The sequence below is a fragment of the Mobula birostris genome, chromosome 6, assembly GCF_030028105.1.
Source record: "Mobula birostris isolate sMobBir1 chromosome 6, sMobBir1.hap1, whole genome shotgun sequence".
NCBI classification, from domain to species: Eukaryota; Metazoa; Chordata; class Chondrichthyes; order Myliobatiformes; family Myliobatidae; genus Mobula; species Mobula birostris.
Window position 1 is genome coordinate 46,343,655 of NC_092375.1, and position 27,996 is coordinate 46,371,650.

Sequence of the window (27,996 nt, forward strand, 5' to 3'; positions counted from 1 at the left end):
ATTTTACATCATGTACAGTAAGACTGATTTATAAACCTGTTCTGAAATTAAATTGCTTGATTGTTTCTTAACAAAGGTAAAACAGAAAGGAAGTAAATTTGTATGATAACTGAGAGTGGCATTTTGCAATAAGACACTTGCATTGTCGCTCCTAATTTTCATCATGGTTAGTTAATACTGATACCAACTACTAATACTGACACTTCCACTAATGTGATTTATCTCATTGGAGTGGGATATAGCAACTGCCATAGGATTGACAGGAAATGCTGAATAGCCTCTTACTGTATTCAGGGTTTCTATGTAAAAATATGTGCACACTATTGGGATGATTGATCCATAATTTCCTGTTCATTTATCACTTTTTAAAAACTTTTAGGAGATTGATCGACGCACAGGTTCAAAGTTTGAAGTAAATTTATTATCAAAGTACTAACTTGAAATTCATTTTCTTGCAGGCATTTACAGGGGAAAATGAAGTAATACAGTAAGATTTTATAAATAATATATATTTGTAAACCCTTTGCAATAACCTGGTTTTCTTCATTAATTTTTCAAAAAATGTGGTCTGGTCTTCATCCAAGTCACAATAATAGACAAACACATTCTGCCTAAACTAATGACACACAAACAATTGTACTTCTCGTCAGTACTGAGTACACCATTTAAACAATTACAGTCTAGGTTCAAAAAAGAATTTGAACCTGTGATGTAATGCTTTGTACAAAAGTTATTTGGAGTCAGATGTTCCAATCGATGAGATGAGATTGGAGGTGTGGGTCGGAGAGGTGCCCTGCCAATTTAAAAATAAAGACACACAAAGTCAGGTTACTTTCTTTCTCAAGAAAGATCTGTTTGTGTGCACCCATGCCTCACTCAAACAACTTGTCAGAGGGCCTTAGAAGAAGAATTGTAGAGGTGCATGAAGCTGAAAAATGCTACAAAAGCATTTCCAAAGACCTGTGTATTGTCAGTCCATAGTAAGAGAAATGGTCTACAAATGGAGGAAATTCATTGCTATTTCTACTCTGCCTAGGAATGGGCATCCTGCAAAGATCACACCAGGAATACAATATGCAATGCTGAAGAAGGTGAAAGAGAACCCAGTGGTACAGGTGCACATTCCTTTATCTGAAATTCTGAAATCCAAAGTGCTCCGAAAACCGAAGTTTCTTTTTTCACCAACAGCTGACGTCACTCAGGTGTGACGTGGCAGCACTGGCAGAAGTCGCCAGACATCAGTTGTGGCTTAGCGCTCGTACTGGTTACACGTGCATTTGCCGTTCGCTGATATTTTGTGTTCACTGTTGACTTTGTGTTTAATTTCACTGTGAAAATGTCAAAAAGAGCTGCAGATACCCCTATGGGTAACAATGAGAAAAAGAGAAGGAAGCATCTATCATTATCAATAACGCAGAAAGTGGAGTTATTACAGAAGCTTGATCGTGGTGTGTCTGCGCGGCATCTTACTATAGAAAATAGTGTCGGAACTACCACTGTATATGATTTAAATAAACAGAAAGACAAGTTACTGAAGTTTTATAGTGACAGTGGCGTTCTACATTTATTCCAATAAGTCATTTACCATGTGTTTGATTCAGTTCATTTGAAGCTGTATATTTTTATGTTTTATTGAATGTTTTTGTTTGAAATAAAATTTCTTCTTGTCATTATTCCCTGAACAATACAGTATAACAATTACTTACATTGTGTTAGGTAATGTAAGTAATCTAGAGATGATTTAAAGTATATGGGAGGATGTGCGTAGGTTTGGTGCGCTGCTGGGTCCTAAAGTCCACCGCACTGAGGCAGGTTAAATAAGGGACTTGAGCATACGTGTTTTTTGGTATTGGTGGGGGAGGGGGAGTTCTGAAATCCAAAAAATTCTGAATTCCGAAATGCAACTGGCCCCAAGGATTTCGGATAAGGGATTGTGGACCTGTAACAGCAAAAGACCTGCAGGAATTGCTAAAGTCTCTGTTCATGTGTCCACTATAAGAAAAAAACTGAACAAAAATGGTGTTCATGGAAGGACACCAGGGAGGAAGCCACTGCTCTCAAAAGACATTGCTGCATGTCTCAAATTTGTAAAAGACTACCTGGATGCTCCATAATACTTCTGGGACAATGTTCTGTGGATAGATGTTTGGAGGAAAATAAGGCACTGCACACCAACAACAAAACCTCATCCCAACCGTGAAGCATGGTGGAAGGAGCATCACGGAGGATGTCAGGGTAGCGGTCCGCCACCTGAAACTTAACAGAAGTTGGATGATGCATCAAGACAATGATCTGAAACACAAGAGTAAATCAACATCAGAGTGGGTTTAAAAAGAGAAAAAAAAATTGTATTTTGGAATGACCAAGTCAGAGTCCAGACCTTAACCGATTTGAGATGCTATGGCATGACCTGAACAGGGCTGTTCATGCAATGTATCCCAGAAATATTGATGGATTGAAACAGTTTTGCATGGAAGAATGATCAAAAATTTCACCTCGCCAATGTGCAAGTCTGATCAGCAGCTACAGGAAATGTTTGGTGGAGATTATTGCTGCTAAAGTAAATTCTACCAGTTATTAAATACAAGGGTTCACATACATTTTTCAGCCTGGACTGTAAATAATTAAATAATGTGTTCAATAAAGACATGAAAAGTACAATTGTTTGTGCGTTATTAGTTTAGGCAGATTGTGTTTGTCTATTGTGTCTTAGATGAGCATCAGACCACATTTTATTGAGTAAATAATGCAGAAAACCAGGTAAATGCAAAGGGTTCACAAACTTTTTCTTACAACTGCACAAATGTTTGTTTGTGTGTGTCTGTATGTATATGTGTATTTGTTTTCTGACACTTCTATGCATTTGAAATTTCTTTCTATTTCTCATAAACTAGGAAGAACTGAGGAAGGCCATCAACCTCAAACATTAACTCTGTTATTTGTCTATACAAATACTCTGATTGTCATTTGAGCAAGTCGTGTTTATACTAGTTCCTTGGAAACCCTAGGATGGAAGCCTTTAGCATCTGGAGATTTGTTGGTCCTTAATTTTTCCATTAGTTGTAGGACTCTTGTCTCTGAATCATCAATATTCTAAATCTGTGGATATCCATAATGTTTTCCTCTTCCTCCACCAAGTATGACACAATATCATTATTTTAATTTACAGTAGCACTATCACTTTTATCAGGTTAAGATTGCTAATGTGACTGTAAACATTTTGATTTGATTCTGCTACCTGGTGCCTGTTTCCAACTTAAGAATTTCTGTGGAATTACAAACTTAGATATTTCTTTAATTGGTTGAGATAATGTTTCATTAAAGTAAACATTGTTTATCAGGATGCCCCTTTCCCTTACCAACCCATTTCTGATCTAAGATCGTTGGGATGGGTAAGAATTGAATAATTTAATTGAAAACATCTTTTGATCTGGTCTTGTACTTGTCCAGTATATTTCTGGTTTAATGTTATTTTGCATATAAGATAACACAATGAAATAGAGATGACAGTTTTGAGTTTTGTCAATAGCATGCTACTGTATTTACCTACAGGGGTTCCCTACCCGGGGCCCATGGACACTTTGCTTAATGGTATTGGTCAATTCCATTTAAAAAAAAAGGTTGGGAGCTCCTGCTAATCTAGCATTTTATGGTACTTAATCATCATTGTAATATCAATGTTTTGCTTACTATGGATATTCATTTTCTTTGCCCTTAAAACCAATATTGGATTTAGAGCAACTTGTTGTATTCACAGAGGGGGTAAGGAGCTTAAAATAATCTGCTAAAAGGATGGAACCTTTAATCACTCTTTAATCTGCTGGAAAATAGGATAATACAAATAGACTTTGAAATTGGATTTTCATCATAAATTACTCCAATGCAATGTAGTCTCCAGCTGCAACAGTGATTGTTAACTATAATTTTCATTGGTTCGTATACTAAATTGCTATAGCCTTCAGTTTATTCCATGTTTTTCAGTGGCAATATCTATTAATTTGAATAAATTTATGAATTTATGGCCATAATGCTATAATATTTGCTATAACCAGCACATTATATTTTGAATTTATCATTTGAATCAGGGCTACCTTCCTGTTGGATTTCTGATTTTTCTTTCAGTTATTTCCCAGTCTCACCTTGCTGTTCATGTCATGCTTGGTACCTCAATCATACTTTGATATCATGTCAAGTTATGTGTTATTGCAAACTGCCTGCTCGTCTTTGCAAGATTAGCAGACTGGTAGTTGTAAGGTACTGTGTTACCACTGCTGTAAACTATCATTGGGTGCCAATCCCATTTAACCTGTGCTCTTAGAATAATGCTTAACTACTAATTTATTGTTTCACTAATTTCTAGAAAAATTTGCTTCATATAGGCAAAGGAATTGCTCTCCTAGACTCTTGGGCAATGGTGCTGACTTTGGTTAAAATAGTGTCATGTGAGGAAATCTGGAATGTAGAAATATGAGGTGGTGGTGATTGTGCCAACAAGCGTACTGATTGCTTCAAGGTTAATTTTGACATCCTGGACTTATGCATTTCTTGTCGTTCGTGGAATGAAGCATGCAAATAATGCTAACTGATATGAAATATTTAAAGCAATGTGTAAGCTTATGAAATCCAGTCTAGGTCACCAGGCTGTCTAAAACTTTGACAATCCTCCATAGATGTGTGGTGGAGAGTGTATTGATCGGCTGCATCACAGCCTGGTATGGAAACACCAATGCCTTTGAAGAGAAAATCTTTCAAACTGTAATGGATGCGACCCAGTCCATCATGGGTAAAGCCCTCCCCATCGTTGAGCACATCTACATTTGGTGTTGTCACAGGAAAGCAGCATCCATCATCGGGAACCCCCATCACTCAGGTCATGCTCTCTTCTTGCTGCTGCGATCAGGATGAAGGTACAGGAATCTTTTGACTCTCACCACCAGGTTCAGGAACAGTTATTATCCTTGGGGCCAAGGTCCAAAACACAGAACATACAGTCACAAAAATAATATTGGCACAAGTCTCTAAACTGGCATGGCCTGAAGATTGATAGTGCTTGGGATGTTGTGCGGGAGCTACATATCTGTAAGAACAAGTACACAAAAGTTCTTCAACTTGTGCTAGGTCAGCGGAAGCTGAAAGCAAACCAGTTTGTCTTCCAGGGAGTGAACACTGGAGAGCAGCACCAACAGGAAAGCCAGCCTGCAGGGGCCAGACCCCAACCATCTGGATTTCAGAGCCCACAGAGCATCTGTTCTCTCCCACACCACCTCTGGCACCTCCTCCCTGGATAGCTGTAACAGGTAACACCAGGGCATGAAGGCCTGGTACGTGCAACAACTGAGGCCACACAGCTTCCCTGCCATCAGTCTTTCCAATGAACTGAGCTTGCAGTTTTTTCCATTACCAATATCCAACAGAGCCTTATTCTTAGAAGAAAAGCGTTTTCACCTTTTGTTGGACCTGGAGAAGCCATTACGACCAAGCGTGCCTCCATCGTTATCTCTTCTCCATCCACTCATCATCAATTAGCAGTGTTTCAACATTCGGGTACCTGGGTATTATTAGTTCACAAGACCTCATCTAGGGGAACCATAACTCATCCTTTAACAAGGGCTCAGCAAAAGATGTATTCTGACACCAGCTGGTAACATTCTGTCTTCCCCAAAGCATACTGGTGCAATTCTACAGTGCCATCCTGGAGAGCATCCTCACGTCAGTCATAATTACCTGGTTTGGTGTAGCATCCTCTCACAATATATGAAAACTACAGTGAACTGTCAGGTCAACAGAAAAGGTCATTGGCTACACAGGAAAAATGATTGTGGATGCTAAAAATCCTGCAAAAGCCTCTTTTACGCTAACTTTAGAAGTTTCTTCCCCAGGCAGTTAATCTGATCAACAATTCTAATTACACCGCCCCTCCCCCCCCCCATTTATTACCTCTGTCACTACACTGAACCATACACACGTTAAACCACTTTTTATAATGCTGTTTAAATTGTAAATACACGCTGATGTTAATTATGCACATTTTATTCTATATCTGTACTTTAACTTCTAACTTTAGTTTTTACATAATTCTTTATAATTGTTGAATGCAGCTTTTTGTTACATTCACACCCTGACCAATGCACCATAGCAAATTGCTAATACGTGTACAGTACATGGCAAATAAAATTGGTCCTTGATCCTCCATCTTTGATTTATTTCTTTTTTTTAAGAATGCCACATAATTTAAGGGTGTTAAGGATGATCTGATGTAGATCCCTGCATTTTAATTAATCTCAAACTTATTTTATCCTCCCCTCCCCGATTAACATAAATTATTCAATTGAAGACGTGTGCAATTTCATGTTTCTGCTTTAGCTTTTGAGATTTGCTTTTATGTTATGATTAACGATGCTGCTTTTGACATTTTGCAGTTTGACATTAAAAACCATCGTACCTTTCTGAAACGAACTAAATATGATGAATTACGATCAGAAGACTTGTTTGTTGGCAGCATGATTACTGTATACGCTCGTCAGCTGCGATTGGTGGACTATGGGGACCAATATACAGCACGCAGACTGGGAAGTAAGAAGCAAAAGTAAGAAGTTAATTCCTAAGTATGTTTACAGATCCAGTTAATTACTGATGAGAATTAGACCTAGTACTGTGTTGCAGCATTTTTCGATTTGCCATTTTGAATTTTAAGCTGAGTGCTTAATTGCTGTCATAAATGTTGTAAATATTTGAATTATTTCTTTGTATTCCGTTTACAGATGTTAGATCCTAGATAGTTGATTTGAGTTGCATATAACCAGATTGATGCTAGTACTCTTACTGGTATTTTCCAGTAAATTGAAGATGTTTTAATGCCCAGTATGTCTGACTATGGCAGTTGTGAAATATCCACCACATGTTTACTGATTCCTGTAGCAATTTCAATACTACTCACTCCCACCCTCCCTTCTTTAAGGATTCCATTCCATTCTCCCAGTTCCAATGTGTCTGGTGTATCCAGTCCAATGAAAAGACTGTATACATGCACTCAGTGGTCACTGTATTAGGTACACCTGCAATCAGCCAGTCATGTGGCAACAACTCAATGCATCAAAGCATGCAAACAGGGTCAAGAGGTTCAGTTGTTCAGACCAAACATCAGAATGGGGAAGAAATGTGATCTAAGTGACTTTGACTGTGAAATGACTGTTGGCAATAGACAGGGTGATTTGAGTATCTCAGAAACTGCTGATCTCCTGGGATTTTCATGCAGAATAGTTCCTAGGTTTTACAGAGAATGATGGGAAAAACAAAAAAACATCTAGTGAGAGACAGTTCTGTGGGCAAAAATGCTTTGACAATCAGGGAAGTCAGAGGAGAATAGCCAGATTGATTGAAGCTGAGAATAAGGCAACAGTACTCAAATAACCATGTGTTACGACAGTGGTGTGCAGAAGAGCATCTCTAAAGGCACAACATGTTGAATCTTGAAATAGATGGGCTACAGCAGTGGAAGATCACAGGCATACACTAAGTGACCACTTCATTAGAAACAGGGGCACCTAATAATTGGCCATTGAGTGTATTTGCCACCGTGGCTTTCTGAGCGGTGGCTTCTCTCTCTGCCACATCTGACTACATGCCACCTATATTCTGCATTTCTATTCTCCCACCCTCTTCTGGAAAGTGCAGGGATTGTGCTCCTCTACTAGTCATATCCCACCAGTTTCTGTAAAAAATGGATTATCCTTTGCAATTTCCATCACCAGGCTTATCTTCCCTCCCTCCTTCTTTCAGCATTCTGAAGGGATTTTTCCGTTTGATTCCCTGGTCCATTTTTGTTCACTTCAAACATTCTCCTTATCAAAGCCTTCTCCCATATAACCAACGATACATCATGTACTATTTGTGCTATTTCACCTCATGTCTTCTCATTGTCCAGGTGCTTAAGCAGTCTTTCCAAGTGAAGCATTGATTCAGTTACATTCCTATCCAATTCTATTGCATTTGGTGCTCGCAATATGGCCTCCTGTTCACTGGAGAAAGCAAATGCAGATTAAGTGACTACTTCGTGCAGCACCTGTCTTCAGTTCTAAGGGCTGGCCCTAAGCTGCTGGTTGCCCTTCCACCCTGTCCTCCTCCATCTGTCTGTGAATCTCTACACTGTTGTTATGTGGTTCATCATAAGCTTGCTCTTTTGTCAGGATATTTTCTAGCCTTCTGGACTTGATATCTAATTGTTTAATTTCAGGTAACTCATTTATTCTGCCCGGTTCTGCAGTGGGTCTTCGATCTGTAATATTGTTTCAATTTTTATTTCTTTGGAACACAACCTAACTTTCCTACAGCTGTCATTTCATAGCTGTTGCATTCTGCTGTTCATGTTTCTTTTCTGTCACTCTCACTCGCAACCAGATGCCTTCAGCAGCTTATCCTAGCAAAACGCTGTCCTTGCCATGTCACAACTACAGGTTTCCCCCGCCATCCAAAGGTAGAGCGTTCCTATGAAACGGTTTGTCAGCTGGAGTGTCGTAAAGCGAAGAAGCAATTACCATTTGTTTATATGGGAAAATTTTGTGAGCATTCGCAGACCCAAAAATAACCTACCAAATCATGCCAAATAACACATAAAACCTAAAATAACAGTAACATATAGTAAAAGCAGGAATGATATGATAAATACACAGCCTATATAAAGTAGAAATACTTTTCCACAATCATTACTGAACTGTTCGCCGAAGCGAAAATCTCACACGAGCGCCGTCAGCAGAAAATCTCACACAAGCGCTGTTGGCAAGAACACTAACTCCAGTAACCGTTAAGCTATGAAGCTGCCAAATCATACCAAATAACACACAAAAATACACAGCCTATATAAAGTAGAAATAATGTATGTACAGTGTAGTATCACTTACCGGAATCGGGACAGCGCCGAGCACACTGATGATGGTGTGTTAGACTGAGTCGGAGTTTGGGTGGTGCAGTGGCCCTCACCCTCCAGGCCGCCGAGTGATACATTGCCACGAAGCATTCAGGAATGCAGCGGTAGCCGGGAGGCACACAGCACATCTTTAAGAAAAAAGCCGAAATAAGCATGCTAATTAATTAGGTGCCACCCGACTCGTAATTGTCGACCCAGATCAGAGGGGATTGCCAACTGCGTCGTCTCTGATCTGGGCTGACAATTACGTGTCGGTGGCACCTAATTAATTAGCATGTTTATTTCAGCTTTTTTCTTAAAGATGTGCTGTGTGCCTCCTGGCTACTGTTGCATTCTCCGTGAATCGGTATCTGTCCGTGGCCTGGGTGTTGGGGTGGTGGGACACTGGGGTGTCATCTCGTCGTCTGTTTCCATTAGAGCAGGCGGCTCATCTTCTCCTATGACTGCCCGCCTCGATGTCGAAGGTCAAGGTTCATCGTCTGATGTGGAAGGCTTGCTTGACTGCTGAGCCTCGCGCGTTTTTCTATCACAGTTCTTTGTAAGGACTCAAACCATCCTGCAAATATCTCCTAAACCGACGTACCCTTTCAAAATTAAAGTCGTACTTTATCATTACTCATTCGGTTTCGATTGTTATCCTTTTTTCTTCCAATTGCATCAGCTCTTCATCTATCAGTTCTTGGTCATGGGATGCCAAAACCTCTTCAACATCATCTTCGTCAGCTTCTACAAGCCAAACTCACTTTGTCCTTACTTCATTCACCACGATCAAAACACTTAATTATGTCTAGTTTTATGCCAAGTGTAACACCCTTACGAGCTCTTTTAGGCTTTTCCGATACCATAGAACTCATCTTGCAAACAGGCATGTGTTTAAGCAATGCCGGCGAGAATACCATTCCAAATCCGGGGAGAGCGGTAACTCGGGGCGCACGCTGCCTTTCATTGCGCGCTGATTTTTTTTTTCGTAACAGTGAAAATACCTTCTGAAAACGAAAACAGGGTACTAATGTAGGTCTTTCATAACAGTGAGGTTTCGTAAAGCGAACGTTTGAAAAGCAGGGGACACCTGTACTCCTTTTTGTTCTATTTCCTTTCCCTACCACCTCCATGTAAATTAAAGCTAACTTGTTTTCTTTCCATTTGTGACAATGTACATTCGCCCTGAATCATTTACTCTTTCTCTTTCTGTAGAAGCTGCTTAACTTGCTTTGTGCTTCCAGCATTTCATGTTTTTAACCTTAGATTTTCAGCATCTGCAATGTTTTCATTGCTAGTTCTGAAATGCCCCCTTTGAAGGCAGGGTGCCTGCTGTGTGGTTTATCACTGCATATATCATGAAATTTGTGGTTTTTCAGCAGCAGTATAGTGCAATACATAAAAAATATTATAAATTACAATAAGAAATATATGTAAACTTAATTAAGTCATCCAAAAAATGAAGCAGTTTTCATGGGTTGCTTCATTGTCCGTTTGGGAATCTGATTGTGGAGGGGAAGAAGCTGTTCCTAAAACATTGAGTGTGTACCTTCCGGCTACTGTACCTCCTCTCTGATAGTAGTAATAAGAAAAGAGCGTGGGGGTCTTTAATGATGCATGACACCTTTCTGAGGCATCACCTTTTGATTATCTCAGTATTTTGGTGAGACAGTACTTTTTTCACTATAAATTAATTGTTGGAGTCAGACCAATAACAGGCTCATATTCAGCTGTTTTCAATTGCACCCTCCCCATTGTAACTGGAGAGCTGTCAAGCATTGTGTCCTTCAGTACTCTTCGGCTGTCCACATTGCAAACCTGAGTACTGCCCGTGTTATGTTGTTAGTAATTTTTTTGGCAGTAAGCTCATAAATGTCTTCTGCATTTCAATAGCTTGGATTGAACAACATACCTAGCCAAATTGAAATGGAATTAGTATTCACTAACAGAACCCAGCATCATCATTACTCTAAAGTATATTTTCTAATAATTGTTATGATTAAGGTAATAAATTTGTGATGAGTGTTGTATGGCAATAAACACTACTAAATGGAAGCCTCCAAAGTATTAGTACATCACCAGCAGTTTCCCTGTGCTTTTGCTAGTATATTGAAACTTTCGAAGAAGGAAATCATTACACAAATTTGTCTTATCCAGGAACTTGCCATCAATTCAGGGTTTGTATGTTTTGTAATTTGGAGGAGACTCGTTACATTTGGTAGCACTAGGAGAAAAATTCTTGATTTTGGATGAGGCTAAGGGTGCTATCCTGATATTAATCTAGAGTCTAGTAATTTCAATGCTTGTGATCTGCTGGTTTCACTTCGGGAATCGGGAGTAGCCTGAAAGAATAATTTTAACAAACACTGCTCCCTTCCAATCCATCAGACCTCGAGCCCCTTCAAGGTATTCGTGCTGGTCAGCCACTTTCCTTGATCTATTCTCGACATGATTTCCTTTCTTAACATATTTTCTCTTCTCTTTTTCCCTAATGTTCCATTGATTTCTGGTTTTATACAGTATATATAGTAATACAAGAAAAAATGTGAATGAGGAAGGCTAATGCTAGATATTAAACGTGGTGTTAACTTTGTAGCAAGAAAGAATAGTTTATAATTTCTAACAGCACATTTCCAGTAGACTTTAATTTCTATATTTATCAGTTCACCAAGAATATTGTTGCCTTTTAAGTAATAGTTGTTTATTTTGTCTTCTACTGAGCTTTGTACCCATCAAATTGAAACATAGGACATAAGTTTGTGAATATCAATTTTCTGTTACCACTAGTACCAGTAATGTCACAGTTGGAACTTTAGTAATTATTCAGTTGGAATATCTTGTTATTTACCGTGACTAGAGTTCAAAATGTTTTGTTCAAGGTATTTAATAACTTTTTAATCCTGTTTGTCTCTTTTCAGGACCCTGGGTGTAATAAAGCCAAGTACTGATGCTAAACTAGGAAAACTGATTGACCTGATCTACAGTTCAGGATTGGTAATAACCAGAGCAAAAATGATTAACTTAACTGCGTAAGTAGTCAGTTCTGATTCAAATGGATTTTGTTTTGCGCTATCTTGATCTGTTGAATTTTCAAAATGTCTTTTGCAATATAGTGCCACTGCATTAAGAGCATCATGTTCCTATTTGTTTAAAAATAAAGTTGTACTTTGTGGCATTATTGTTCTTCTGGAGTCACTATAGCATATAAAGAGGCCATCTGATAACTTGAGTTCGCAGTGGCTGTTTACAACAATCTAGCCTGTAAACACATGTCAACCACTGTAGACCATCCTCAGGTCTTACAAACAACTACTCATCACTATTGGCTGTTTTCTGTCTCTTAGTCCCATGCCTCCATTTAACTAGACTATGTATGCCTCTTAAAAATAACCATACACATCAGCTTTAGTATCTTAATCAGCTTCTGATTTATTTTAATTGAAACATCCCTTGCTCTATCTCCAGCTCTGTCATCTGCAAACTATATTTACATAGCCCCTTTAACCCTGTTCACTGTGAGATCAAAAAGGACCTGAAAGCAGCTGCTATTTACTTGTTAAGTAATCAGGTGCATTTTAATTTTATCATTTAAAAAGATTATGACACTAACCTGTGGTTTTTTTTGAAGACCAAATCTGTTTTGATATTTGGTCTACCATTAGAGAGCCATAGAGCAATACAACATGGATACAGGCCCTTCAGCCCAATGAGTCATTTGCTAACTACTCAACTAGTCCCAATATCCTCCTTTGGCCCACATCCTTCCAAGCCCTGACGCTCCATGTACCTATCTAAGTCTTCTTATTGCATATGCCTCAACCTCTTTCTCTGGCAACTCGGTCTTTATACTCTTCACCCTCTGCATGGAAAAAGTTGCCATTCAAGTCCCTTTTAAATCTTTACCCCTCACCTTAGACCTATGCCCTTTAGTTTTAGTCTTCTTTACCCTGGAAAAAAGGCTGTTACCATCTATGCTATGTATGCCTCTCATAATCTTAACCATTTCTGTAAGGTTGCCTCATTGTCTTAGGTCTCAAGGAATAAAGAACTAGCCTGGTCAGTGTCCTACTCAGATCCTCTAGTCCTGGCAGCATCCTTACGAATATTTATTGCACCCTTTCTAGTTTCCCATAACAGCGACCAAAACTGTACACAGTCCTCACAGTGTGCTTGTACAGTTGCAGCATAACACCCCAACCAATGAAGGCCAGTGTGGACAAGTGCCCCTTTCACTAACCTGTATAGCATTGACGCTACTTTCAATGAGCTATGCACTTGTATTCTTTGGTTCCTTTGTTCAGTTACACTCCCTTGTGCCCTACTGCTCATAGTATAAGTCTTGCTTTGATTTTCCAAACTGTATCACCTCACACTTACCTGTATTAAAGTCTATTTGCCACTCCTCAGGCCATTTCCCTAACTGATTAAGATCCCCCTGTAATCTATGGTAACCACCTTTACTATCAACAATACCTCTCAATTTTGCTTCATCCGTAAACTTACTGATGCCTTGCGCATTTTTATCCAAGTCATTTATATAAACAACATATAACAAGGGTCCCAAAACTGACCCCTGCAGCAACCACTAAGTTACTGGCCTCCATTCCAAGAAACATGGTTAATAAAGATTGTAGATAACACCAAAATCTGATGTATGGAGAACAATGAAGATAAACCAAGACTGCAACAGGATCTGGATAAACTGGGGAAGTGGGCCAACAAATGGCAGATGGAATTCAACTCAGATGAGTGTGATGTGTTGTATTTTGAGAAGTTAAATTAGTATAGGACTTGTACGGTGAAGTGTAGGTCTGTAGGAGTGCTGTAGAACAGACAGACGCAGAAATATAGGTACACTGTTGAAATTGATGACACAGGTGGACAGGGTGCTGAAGAAGGCCCCTGGCATATCTGCCTGAATCACTCAGTTGGGACGTTATGTTGCATATGCACAAGTCATTGGTGAGACCACAGAGCAGTTCCAGACACTGAGCAATAGAAACGATGTCAAGGGTGCAGCAAAGATTCACAAGACTGTTACCAGGACCAGAGGGCCTGAGATACAAGAGACTAAATGGGTTGTATCTATAGTTCCCTGGAGGATATGAGGCTGTAGAACCTTACAGAAATCTATAAGTAGAACTAAACTTAATACAATGTTTTAGGATATACATTCCAGCATTAATGCAAATCACTTTTAAAATCTTCTTTCTTAATCTTGTGTTGCTGTTGTCTTAATAGCTAGATCAGACAAAATGTCATTTGAACTCTGTGAGCACACTGCGTAGGTACTGTGTAAATTCCCGTTATCTGATATTCCCCTTATTTGAAATTGAATGGAGGGATTCATTTTGCCAATCATAACAATATCTGAAAGATGGGTATAATCACAATAATCTTTCTGGACAGCAGATGTTTTCTGGTCTATCACTACTTCAAACAAAAGGAAAACATCTGGAAAAGAAAGAAATTAATTGTAAGAGCTAATATTCTGTGAATTTTGTTGCTGGAATGCATGACTGTGACTGAGCAAAACTGTCATGCTGTTTTATATTCATGGTGTTTTATTTCAGCCTAATTTGTTTCCACAATTTATTGTAACATAAAACTGAATGTACATGTTTTATTCATTAACATGAGTTTAGTCAAGCCAAAATTTTCAGGAAATAAAACTGCACAGTGTCCCCCTTCTATGTATGTTTGTGCTAAAGGTTTAAAAGAATCAAATCTGTGCCTGAGTGCAGAATAATGAGATATCCTTGCTCTATTTCAGGGATCTCCTTCAGTATTTAAGCTGTGGTCCTGCAGTTGCACTGGAAATTTTGGGAGATGAGGCAGTATCTGCTTGGAAGAAGTTAATTGAGTCTGGAGGTACAAACAGAGCACAAAGTGAAGCTAATTTCCGGGCACTTTACAGAGATGCTGATATCCAGAGTAATATTTATGGCTCTGAATGTGCCACAACTGCAGCTCGAGTAAGTTTTTGTGTGAGGTGGAAGGGAAGGTTGAAAGAAAATGGTATTATCATGGATCTTTTCTCCTTGCTAAATTATTTAATAGCGTAGTTAATGTGTTTGCAGGTAACCTGGTGAAATTTAACTTTTTTTCTTCTTTTTTATTGCATAGTTCTTTATGCTTAGACATGCATTAGTCCATTAAAACCATGTTAACAAATGCTGGTTCAGTTATTTAATAATTCTGTTTGTGTTTTAATTTTATCATATAATACGGTGGTGTAGTGGTTAGCGCAAGCGATCCAGGTTTAATTCCTGTTGCTGCCTGCAAGGAGTTTGTACGTACTCTCCATGACGGGATTTTCTCTAGGTGCTCCAGTTTCCTCCCACAGTCCAAAGATGTACCGGTTGATAGGTTAATTGGTCATTGTAAATTCTCTCGTGATTAGGCTAGGATTAAATCGGTGGATTGCTGGGCAGCATGGTCAAAGGGCCGGAAGGGCCTATTCTGCACTGTATCTCAATAAATTTAAAAAATACAGTTTATATTTTCATATTGGTCAGTTAATATTTCTTAATGAGTAGTTTATTCTCCTGAAATATTAAAAGCCTTTATTTTCAAAACTTCTAATTTTTCTCATATTATAAATAGGTTTAATTAGAAAGTCCCATTAATTTAAAAGGAATCCTTGAACTCACTCTCTTCATGTGTTGATTAGTGCAAATTTTTATTTTGTGTGTGAAAATCTGATCCACAAGAACAGAGGAAAAAGAAGCAGATGTAGGCTATTCGGCTGTTTGTGCTCTCCTCCGCCATTCAATAAGATCATGGCTGATCTTTCATCTCCTTATTTTGCATTAACACTTTGGGGTGTTGAGGGATCTTTTCATGTGCTGTTCCATTTTATCCCATGATTTCTTTAATACTTAAAAATGATATGTGTTTGAATATACTGTACTTGGCAACTGAACATCTGCGGGTCTCGTGGATAAAGTAATTCTGAAATCACTGCTATGATGTATCTCCTCCTTCATGTGCATTGTCTTTCCTTGGGAAGATGAGAACTGCACACAGTATTCTAGGTGCAATCTTGCTGGTACTCTATGTAATTAGGGCAAAATGTATCCACACTTCACAAGATTCCATGGTCATTGTCTTCCATCCTACTACTTTTTTTTGTGACTAGTGAAACTTTTGAGCGCACTAGAATGCAGGTGTATCAAATGATTAAGAAAGTTGACAGAATATTGTTGTCTATTTCTAGTGGAATTGAATACAAAAGTATCCGTCTGTGCTTCAGTTACAGAGACAGTTGGTGAGACCGCAAAGTATTGCTGTGTACAATACTGAGATCCTTGTTTAGGGAGGGCCGGGTTGAAAGGGGTTCAGAGAAAGCTTATCAGACCAATATCTGAAGTGGGTGGGTTATAACGAAAGATTAGACGAGAGGCTGGAATTTAATAGAGTGAAATTTACGTTGGCTGAAACAAAGTGGATCCCAAGTGGTCTTGACAGGATGAATGGAGATTGTTGCTTATTGTAAAAAAGCCTTCAATTAGGGGTCACGCAATTGAAACTAAGATGAGATGAATTTCTTTATTGAAGATTAGGAATTCTTCCTTTAAAGCACAATAGAGGTAAAACCTATCAAGAAAGATTTTTGATGAGCAGGTGGTGAAAGGTGGTAGGTAGAAGAACAGAGCTGAGGCTACAGTCAGATCTGCCATCTTATTATATGGTGGATTGAGCTTGATGCCCAAGTGGATAACTTCTTTTCATAATACATATTTGTTGTACAGCATCAATTGATACAATTTGCAAGGATATCAGTAAAATAGATGAGCAAATAGCTGAGACACCTAAATATTTAATTTTGGAATTTTTTTGTACATTTGAGTAAATGCAGTTATAATGTACTGAATAAGAAGTTATTTCAAATTTCAGGACATCAGAAGATTAATCCTCAATTTTTTTGTTCCTGTTGCTTGAAAGACTACCTAGTTGAGAAAGAAAGGAAAGTACAGCACAGAAACAGGCCCTTTGGCCCATCTAGTCCCTGCCTACTCCCATTGACCTGCTCTGGGACCATAATCTTCCATATCTCTATTATACACATAGCTTCTCTTAAATGTTGAAATTGAGCTCATGTGCACCACTTGTGCTGGCAGCTCATTCCACATTCTCATGACCCTCTGAGTGAAGAAGTTTCCCCTCATGTTCCCCTTAAAACTTTTCACCTTTTGCCCTTAACCCATGATCTTTATTTGTAGTCCCACCAAACCTCAGTGGAAAAAGCCTGCTTGCTTTTACCCTATCTAAACCCCTCATAAGTTTGCATACAAATGCCATTTGTTTATGGTTGAGCAAGTTCTTACTAGAGCTTTACAAAAATAAGCATGCAATCTACGGTATAATGTGGGCAAATAATGGTGATCTCATTGAATTGCTGGATTCCAAAATGAGGTCAGTGCTGGCAGTTGCTTTTCTTGGGCTATGGAACAGAAGTTTTCTCTTTAAGTAAAAACAATGTGTCAATTTATTGATGTGTTTAGTTATTTATTTTTATTTTTATAGGAATTAGACATTTTCTTCCCATCAGTTGGCAGAGGACCATTAAATACAGCAAAATGTATTGATTGCACTCTGTGTGTTATCAAGCCACATGCTATTGCAGAAGGTAAGGTTTGGATTTCAAAAAAAGTATTTCATTGAAAAGAAAAGTAAAGCTACAAGTATCTCTTAAAATTGAGGTGCATAATATTATAGTTTCCTTTTTTTATAGACGTATTTCCAAACTTTTTCTATTACGCATATTATTACCAGTTAAACATCATAGACATCATAAATTATTAAATAATTTTGCATCCAACAGAAATGAATTACATGTACCGTATACAGTGCACTACATACAAGTCAAAAATTCTGTTCTTCCTTTTTTTTTAAAAAAAAAAGTAATTTCATTATCAAAGCTATGTTGAAATTGATCTTTTCATTGTCCACCTGAAGGATTGCAGGCAGTGCAAGGTACTTCATTTTATTTGTGTATTTTAAGAACATCTGGGGAAATTGGAAGGGAACTTGTCCATTTTTTGGTAATGTGTTTATTAGGACATGCAGATTAGGGGCAGAAGTTGGTTATTTGACCCCTCGAGCCTGCTCTGCCATTAATAAATTCACAATTAATCAATTTTGTAATCTCAGCTCTGTATTGCTCTTTATCTGTGGTAACCATTCACTATCTTGCTTATTAAGAATCTCTCTATCTTTGCCTAGAAAATGCTCAAAGTCTTTTTCCGTTGCCTTTGAGCAAGAGAGATCTGAAGGTTTGCATGGTCTCTAGAGGAAAAGAAAAGGATGAAAAGGAATATGTCCACTATCTCATTTTTCTGAACTCCAGTGGATATAAACCTAGTCTGGCCTGTCCATCTTGTAAGATAATCCTCCCATTCTGAATACTGGAATAGGAGTACTTCTTGAGCAACTGTTTATGTATGTGTTCACAAATAGTTTTCTACTCCTCAGAGATGAATACTAAGCAGTCTGTGATGTATTAGGCAATAAAATATGTATAAATAATCAACATATTGGGGCATAATAGATGTAAGAATTGATGATGAGCATGCTATAGATTTATTAAAGATTAAAATATTAAGCAAATCATTTTCTCATTAAAATTCCAGTATAGGCTTGAGGGGAACTTAAATCTTGATAAGGCAGCCATTTTAATAAAAAGATAAAATGTCTGTCTGATTTGTTGTTCTTGATAATGGAAGTTTGTAGTATTAAGAAATGATAGCTCAAGGTATAAGATCACTTTGGGCAAGAATAATAGGAGGAATAGTAAGGGTAAGAAGTTATTGGTAAAACTATATACTCAAGTCTCCAATATTTGCCAGGCTTGAAGTTGTCTGCTTTGAAAGGAAGAATGAAAAAGCAAATTATTAGTGCTATAATGAGACTATAATGTTATGATAACACAACACAAACACCTATGTCAGGATGCTGCTCATCGACTATAGCTCAGCATTTAATACCATCATTCCCACTATCCTGATTGAGAAGTTACAGAGCCTGGACTTCTGTACCTCCCTCTCCATTGGATCCTCGACTTCCTAACCGGAAGACCACAATCTGTGCAGATTGGTAGTAATATACCCTCCTCGCTGACGATCAACACTGGTGCATCTCAGGGGTGTGTGCTTAACCCACTGCTCTACTCTCTCTATACCAATGACTGTGTGGCCAAGCATAGCTCAAATACTATCTATAAATTTGCTGATGATACAACCATTGTTGGTAGAGTCTCAGATGGTGACGAGAGGGCATACAGGAGCGAGATAGACCAACTAGTGGAGCAGTGTCACAGCAACAACCTGGCATTCAACATCAGTAAGACAAAAAAGCTGATTGTGGACTTCAGGAAGGGTAAGATGAAGGGATCAGAAGTGGGGAGAGTGAGCAGTTTCAAGTTCCTGAGTGTCAAGATCTCTGAGAATCTACCAGGTCTCAACATATTGATGCAGTTATAAAGAAGGCAAGACAGCAACTATACTTCATTAGGAGTTTGAAAAGATTTGGTATGTCAACAAATACATTCAAAAACTTCTATAGATGTATCATGGAGAGCATTCTGACAAGCTGCATCACTGTCTGGTAAGGGGGTACTACTGCACAGGACCAAAAGAAGCTGCAGAGGGTTGTGAATTTAGTCGCCTCCATCTTGGGTACTAGCCTACAAAGTACCCAGGACATCTTCAAAGAGCGATGTCTCAGAAAGGCAGCGGCCATTATTAAGGACCGTCAGCACGCAGTACATGCCCTTTTCTCACTGTTACCATCAGGTAGGAGGTACAGAAGCCTGAAGGTGCACACTCAGCAATTCAGAAACTGCTGCTTCTCCTCTGCCATCTGATTCCGATTCCTAAAGGGACATTGAACCCATGAACACTACCTCACTTTTTAATATATAGTATTTCTGTTTCTTGCTCAAATGTTAATCTATTGAGTATATGTATACTGTAATTTATTAATTATTTTTCTTATATATTATGTATTGCATTGAAACGTAAGGGTTCGCATGCAGGTACAGCATTTAATTGGGAAAATTAATAAAATATTGTCTTTATTGTATGGCGTTGAGCGTGTAAGTGATGTTTTGATGAACCCTTTGCAGGTAGTGGGCAAGACATCTGAAATCCTACAGTTAAGTACACAGTTTTAATTTGTATATTGAAGGAAGCATTTACCTGCATTGGCCATAGCACAGTAAATGTTTACTAGATTGATTCTTAGAATGTACAGATTGTCATGGAAGAGAGGTTGAGTTGGGGATAGATTAATTATAAGGGATTGCCTATTTAAGATGGAGATGAGGAGAAATTTCATACTGGAGTGCTTTGGCTATTCAGAATTCATTAGAGAAGATTTTAGTGACATAGATATGTGTTGCATTTTAATCCATACTTTTCTGAATTGCTAAATCCAAAGAATTAATTTAGTAGGCTGTTAGTGGAATAATGCTAAGTAGATCAAAATTGAATTCACCATTATGGAATTGATGGCTTTTCTTGCAAAGCTTGTAGGTGATACGAAGATAGGTGGAAGAGCAACTAGGTTTGAGGAAGTAGGGAGGCTAGGAGAATGGGCAAAGTGGCAGTGTCAGGAATTGTATGGTTATGCATTTTATTAGAAGAAATTAAAGGGTTGACTATTTTCTAAATGAAGAGAAAATACAAAAAACTGAGAAACAAAGGGATTTGGGAGTGCTTACGCAAGATTCTCTAAAGGTTCATTTGCAGGTTGAGCCTGTGGTGCAGAAGGCATATGCGATGTTGGCATTCATTTCAAGAGGACCAGAATATAAAAGTAAGAATGTAATGTTGAGACTTTATAATGCACTGTTGAGGCCTTACTTGGAGTATTGTCAGCAGTTTTAGGCCCCTTATCCTAGAAAGGATGTGCTGAAACTGGAGAAGGTTCAAAGGAGGTTCACAAAAATGATTCCAGGATGGAATGGCTTGTCATATGAACAGTGTCTAATGGCTCTGGGCCTGTATCCACTGGAATTCAGAAGAATATTGGGTGACCTCATTGAAATCTATCGAATGGTGAAAGGCCTTGATAGAGTGGATGTGGAGAGGATGTTTCCTATAGTGGGACAGTCTAAGACCAGAGGACACAGCCTTAGAATAGAGGGGTGTTCTTTTAGAACGGAGATGAGGAAGAATTTCTTTAGCCAGAGAGTGGTGAATCTGTGGAATTTGTTGCCACAGGCAGCTGTGGAGGCCAAGTCTGTATGTATGTATTTACAAGAAGGGTCAGAGCCATCTCTATTTCCTGAGGAGACTGAGGCCCTTTAACATCTGCTGGACGGTGCTGAGGATGTTCTACGAGTCTGCGGTGGCCAGTGCTATCATGTTTGCTGTTGTGTGCTGGGGCAGCAGGCTGAGGGTAGCAGACACCAACAAAATCAACAAACTTATTCGTAAGGCCAGTGATGTTGTGGGGATGGAACTGGACTCTCTCACAGTGGTGTTGAAAAGAGGATGCTGTCTAAGTTGCATGCCATCTTGGTCAATATCTCCCATCCACTACATAATGTACTGGGTGGGCACAGGAGTACATTCAGCCAGAGACTCATTCCTCCAAGATGCAGCACAAAGCGTCATAGGAAGTCATTCCTGCCTGTGGCCATCAAACTTTACAACTCCTCCCTTGGAGGGTCAGACACCCTGTGCCGATAGGCTGGTCCTGGACTTATTTCTTAATTTCCTGGCATAATTTACATATTACTATTTATGGTTCTATTACTATTTATTATTTATGGTGCAACTGTAATGAAAACCAATTTCCCCCTGGGATCAATAAAGTATGACTATATTTAAGGCAGAGGTTGATAGATTCTTGATTTGTCAGGGAATGAAGGGATATGGGGAGAAGTCACTAGATTGGGGCTGAGAGGAAAAATAGATCAGCCATGATTAAATGGCTGAGCCGACTCAATGGGCCAAATAGCCTACCTCTGTTCCTATGCCCTAGGGTCTTATGGTCTTATGCTGTGGAGGAATTATTTTTGCAGAGACCTAATCAGAAAATGTTGCTGAATGTAATGATACTCATTAGAAAAAGAAGAGTGGGTTTGCATATTAATGACATTGGTCATTCTGAGGAAGATTCTTCATCGCTGATTGAGAATGTACTGAATTAGCTTGAAAATCTGTGAATTCAAAGATAATGCCTATGCTGTAATTTGAGATAATTTTGTTAGGAACCCATGTGGTTGAAATATCCTAAATTATGGCAAATGTGGAAGAGAAAAGAATTAAAAAGTGTGAGAAGATCTAAATCAAAAGCTGATACTTTTCAATTTGTTGTAATAATATGCATTTGCAAGGAAGAAGATATTTGCAGCATTGAAGTGCATTAAGGTTGGCTAATCCCTAGGACCTGACCAAGTGCACTCCTGGATCTTATGAGAGACCAGGGAAGAAGTTGCAAAAGCCCTTGTAGAGATAATTGCTGTGTCATTAGCCACTGGTGAAGTTTCAAAAGACTAGAGTGTGGCTAATGTCCATTGTTCAAAAAAGATTGTTAAGACAGGCCAGGGAACCACAGGTCAGTAAGCCTGACTTCAGTTGTACAGAATTTACTGGAGGGATTTCTGAAGGACAAGATCTTTTGTTACTTGGGTGGTCAAGGATTGATCAGCAATAGTCTGCATGGTTTTGTGTCTGGGCAGTCAAGAGGTAACTGCAGGGATAAGTGAAGTTGTCTATCTGAATTTAAGGCCTTTGACCAGGTCCTGCATGGCAGATTGATCTGGAAGGTTAGGTTGCATGGGATTCAGGAGCAGCCAGCAAGATGATAGAAAGCAGAGGGTGATTTGTGAAGGTTGGTATTCTGACTATTGGGGTGCGCATGGGGTCAGTGTTGGGATTGCTGTAATCACTATTTATATAATTGATTTGGAAAGAATTTGTATTGCACAATTAGCAGGTTTGCCTGTGAGCCAACCTTAGAAGCTCTTGTTGATAGTGAAGCAGGGTACAATGAATTGAAAAGAGATCTTGATCAGTTGGGGAGATGGGCTGAGGAGTGACAAGTGTATGTCAAACTGCCCAAGTGTGAGGTGGTACATTTTGGGCAGTCAAGCCTGGGTAGGACTTGTCAGTGCCCTTCTGCTCACTGTGCAAGTGTTGTGGAACAGGGACCTGGGAGTACATGTGCACAATTCGTTGCAGGTGGCTGCGCAAGTAGACGGTGGTGAAGAAGCCACTTCATCAGTTAGGAGGGTATTGAGTTAGTGATAAGGACATCACGATGCAGTTATATAAGTTGTTGGTGAGGCTGCACTTTGAGTATTGTGTATGGTTTTACTCACTCTATCACAGGAAATACTTTGTCAAGCAGAGGACGGTGATGAAGTTATTTACAAGGATGCTGTTTGGACTAGAGGACCTGAGTTATAAAGAGAGATAAGTCAGTCTAGATCTCTTTTTTTCTTAGAGCATGAAGAGTGACCTATAGAAGTTTAATACGTCATGATGGTCATTGGTAAGGTGGATGATTATAGTCTTTTCCCCAAAGTGGGGGAGTCTAAAACTAGAGGATATAGATACTAGATAAGAATGGGAGAGATTTAAGAGACCTGAGAGGTAATTGCTTAATACAGAGGGTATCAAGTGCCTGGAATGAGCTGGCAGTGGAAGTAATCACATTGGGTACAAGTGGGCCTGTTTTCATGCTGTATTACACAATGACTCTAATGTGAGGGGACATTTGTCCAGTGCATTATGTAAGGTGTAATTTTGAGCACTAATCTAGGAAAATTACTTAACCATGCATACAAAACTGAAAATTACTTGCACTTCATGTGTAAAGAAAGTAAACTGATTTTTTTAAAGGCTGCTAATAAATCATCTTGCTCTATTTCTTTCCTAAGATGACCTGAATTTGAATTATCTACCAAGTTATCATGTGATTTCACAATCAGAATCGGGTTTAATATCACTAGCATTTGGTTCTTTTTGGCAGCCGTACATTACAATACATAATAAGAAACTATAAGTTACAACAAGAAATAGATCTCTTAAATTAAATATGTAGTGCAAAAAGAGAACAAAATAAAAATAGTGAGATCATGTATGTGAGTTCATTATCCATTCAGAAATCTGATGGCAGGGCAGAAGAAGCTGTTCCTGAAACATTGTGTGTGTCTTCAGGCTCCTTCACCATCTCCCTAAAGGTAACAATGAGAAGGCATGTCCTGAGTGAAGGAGGTTTTTAATAATGGATGCCAGTTTTTGTTTTGAAGCATCGCCTTTTGAAGGTGCCATCGATGTTGGGGAGGCTAGTGCCCATGAGGATGCTGGCTGAGTTTACAACTTTCTGCAGTTTTTTTCTATCCCTTCGTACCAGATGGAGATGAAAACAGTAAGAATATTCTCCATGATGCATCTGTTTTTAAAAAAAAAAAATTGCAAGCGTCTTTGGTGATGTACCAAGTTTCTTCAAACTCCTAATGAAATATAGCCACTGTCGTGCATACTTGTACATTGAACGCAGGATAGGTGTTTAGAGATGTTGTCACCCAGGAACTTGAAACTTCTCACCCTTTCCATTGCTGATCCCTCTAGGGTCACGAAGGGTCCCGGCCTGAAACGTCGTCTGTACCTCTTCCTGGAGATGCTGCTTGGCCTGCTGCGTTCATCAGCAACTTTGATGTGTGTTGCTTGAATTTCCAGCATCTGCAGAATTCGTGTTGTTTGCTGCTTTATGCTCTGCTTTCTTTAGTCTTGATATCTGACCTGCACTGAACATTGTCCAATATCCTTCCTGTGGTGCAGACCCAGATCAAAAATTCTCCAGGTGCAAAGTAACTGGAACTTGATGAAATTGAGGCATAATTCTCTCTTCTGTTCTGTTCTCTAGTCCCTTTGAGATATTTTTTAACCTCCGCACTGGAGTTGCATTTACGTCTGTATAAGCCACTCTCATCAAACAAAATAATTGTGTCAACTAATTATTGAGCTAATGAAGGACAGAGTTCTATATTTAATTGATCTGCATGCAAAAACCACCATTATGCATTAATTCAAAGATATTCTGATATCTTCTTTCACAATAAAAGCACTGTCTGGCTTCCTTAGGAAATCAGAAGAGGTGGACTTTGATATCCCCGTAGAAGAGATGTTTCCAGACCTAAATTTGTTTCATACTTCCTCTGAAGCCACAAAATCTGAACATTAGGAAAATGTAGCCAATTTACTGATTGCTATAGGATAACTTTCAAGCAATATGTAAGCATAGTTTCAGCTTCTCTGCAATAACTTTTTGAATGTCTCAACTTACTGAGCAGAAATATCCTGTAGGTCAAAGCTATAAATAAGCCTTGAAACTTTCTTCTCGTTAGTAGTGTAATAGTGGTGAAATTGTAACCTGCGGACTAAGCATTTGATTTAAACAGATATGGCTTTTTCAGGATTGCTGACCATTGGAAGAGGTTCTTAACAAAATGGTTCTCTGGACTTGTCATCTATGTAGTCCTAGCTCACTCTCAAACTTCCACCTGTCAAACCATCTCATAAAATTGAAAAATGTTGTGATATCTATTTGTACATGCTCTCCCCAGCTTTCAAACACCAGGTTTATTACAGCCCATACATACAAATGAGTATCTCAGAGACTGGTGGAGTGGATTTGCTGGCTATTGCAGCCTCTCAGGCATCTTCTGCCAAATGGCAGCTCAGCTTGTGGCAGCATTTCCAACTTGCAAACTGTTCTTGTTACAAGCAGATGACAAGAACTGAATACTGTCAAAACCATGGGAGGATCTGTATTAAAACCGGGGCTTAGCGATTTTTGGATCCAGTGACTATTCCTCTGTATATGCAGTTGCCAGCAGTAAATGCTGCAGGTTGAATGTGCTGACTGGGTGTTTGTTTTTTTTTTATTCTGTCAGTTAGTGCTTGCTTCAATCTGCTCTGCTTTACTGTGATGATGCATTGGGTACATTCTACTGTATTACCAATTTGTTGCACAATTTTGGAAAGATTTTGCAGGGTATTCATTGACTCCTTTTTAAAACATTCGCCTTTAAATGCGCTGAGCTCATTTACCAAATGTCCTATGATCAGACATGACATTTTCTACCAGTCTATCTTTATATATCATGCAAAACTTCATCTGAACTTCTCAAAAACTCCAAATTAACTTTCTGAGCCAATGAATATAATTGAAAGTGGAGAATCTTTAACTGCTACAAGAGCAAAAGTTTTCTCCAGCCATTAAAGACAAAAGCAATTTTATTTTGTTCCAGCCACAAAAATCCGTTCCCTTGTTCCCAATTCTGTCCCCCTTGCAAAGCAAGGAATATCCTGGAACCAATTCAATTTACCTACTATCACAAATCATCAGCAGATGCTATTTCATTGGCTCTTCATTCAGCTTCTGAAATACCTGGACAATGAAGATGCATATGTCAGGATGCTCTTCACTAATTACAGCTCACCATTCAACACTTTCACATCTGTCATCCTATTGAAATTTATTGCTAAGCTGCAAGATCTGGGCCTTAGTACCTCCTGGTGCACAATGATTCTTGATTTCCTCAGTGGCAGACCCAGTCAGTACAGATTGGCAACGACATCTCCTCCACACTCGACATCAGCGCGGGTGCACCACTGCCCCTTGCTCTACTCACTTTATACCTCTGATTGTGTGGTTAAATACAGCTCCAATGCTGTATTTATGTTTGCTGACAACACCACTGTTGTTGGCTGAATCAAATAGGTCGACGAATCGGCAAATAGGAATATTTTGTTGAGTGGTGGAGAGGGTCAGTAGCTTTAAATTCCTTGGTGTCAATATATCAGAGGATCTGTCCTGGGACCAAGACAGTGCCTCTACTTTATTAGGAGTTCACATTGATTCTGTATGTCACTAAAAACTTTGACCAACTTCTATAGATGCACAGTGGAGAGTATCCTAACTGGTTGCATAGAATGCTGGAGGAACTCAGCAGACCAGGCAGCATCTGAGGGAAAAAGTACAGTTGTCGTTTTGGGCCAAAACCCTTCGGCAGGACTAGACAAAAAAAGCTGAGAAATAGATTTGAAAAGTGGGGGAAGGGGAGAGAGAACTGCCAGGCGATAGGTGAAACTTGGAGGGGGAGGGACGAAGCAAAGAGCTAGGAAGTTGATTGGTGAAAGATATCGAAGGCCATGGAAGAAAGAGGGTGAGGGGTGGGGGAGAACAAGCACCAGTGGGAGGTGTGGGTGAACAAGGAGATAACATAAGGGAGGGACAAGGGGATGGGAAATGGTGAAGAGGTGTGTGGAGGTATTACTGGAAGTTTGAGAAATCAATGTTCGTGTCATCAGGTTGGAGTCTACCCAAACTGAGTAAAGTTTCTGCTTGTCCAGGTAGACCCATTGTTTCAGCTTGTTCCTGCCCCACTGAACTCGTATCTACATACCTTGACTCTGTTTTATCCCTCCTGGTTCAGTCCCTTCCCGCCTACATATGTGACACATCATGCTCTTGTTCTTTTCAAGGATTTCAGCTTCCCTGGCTCCCATTATATCTTGATTATGGATGTCCAGTCTCTATACACCTCCATCCCCCACCAGGAAGGCCTCAAAGCTCTGTTTCTTTCTGGACACCAGTCCCAACCAGTTCCCCTCCGCCACCACTCTTCTCTGCCTCATGGAACTTGTCCTCACTCTAAATCATTTCTCCTTTGATCCTCCCATTTCCTTCAAACAAAAGGGGTAGCCATGGGCATTCACATGGCTCCCAGCTATGCCTGGCTGTTTGTCGCCTATGTGGAACAGTCTACGTTCCATGCCTACACTGGTGACTGTCCCGCACTTTTCCTACGCTACATTGATGACTGCATTGGTGCTGCTTCCTACACCTGTGCTGAACTCATCGATTTCATCTACTTTGCCTCCAACTTCCACCTGGTCCTCAAATTCACCTGGTCCATTTCTGACACTTTCCCTCATTTCTCTATCTCACTGTCTCTATCTCCAGAAACAGCTTATTCACTGATGTCTATTATAGGCAGGAAGAGGGATGAGGTCCTGAAGTGTGAGTTTCGGGAACTAGGCAGAAGGCTGAAGAGCAGGACCTCAAGG

General features: G+C 39.3%; 1 protein-coding gene across 3 annotated transcripts in view; it reads left to right on the forward strand.

Moving 5' to 3' along the window:
* The window catches only part of nme7 (NME/NM23 family member 7), a 236,313-nt gene that overhangs the window by 138,718 nt on the left and 69,599 nt on the right, over positions 1-27,996 (forward strand). For all 3 annotated transcript variants that reach the window (XM_072260418.1, XM_072260419.1, XM_072260420.1), the window contains 4 exons: positions 6,420-6,586; positions 11,821-11,931; positions 14,676-14,877; positions 17,432-17,534. In XM_072260418.1, coding sequence (XP_072116519.1) covers positions 6,420-6,586; positions 11,821-11,931; positions 14,676-14,877; positions 17,432-17,534 — 583 coding nt within the window. The remainder of the gene's footprint in view (positions 1-6,419; positions 6,587-11,820; positions 11,932-14,675; positions 14,878-17,431; positions 17,535-27,996) is intronic.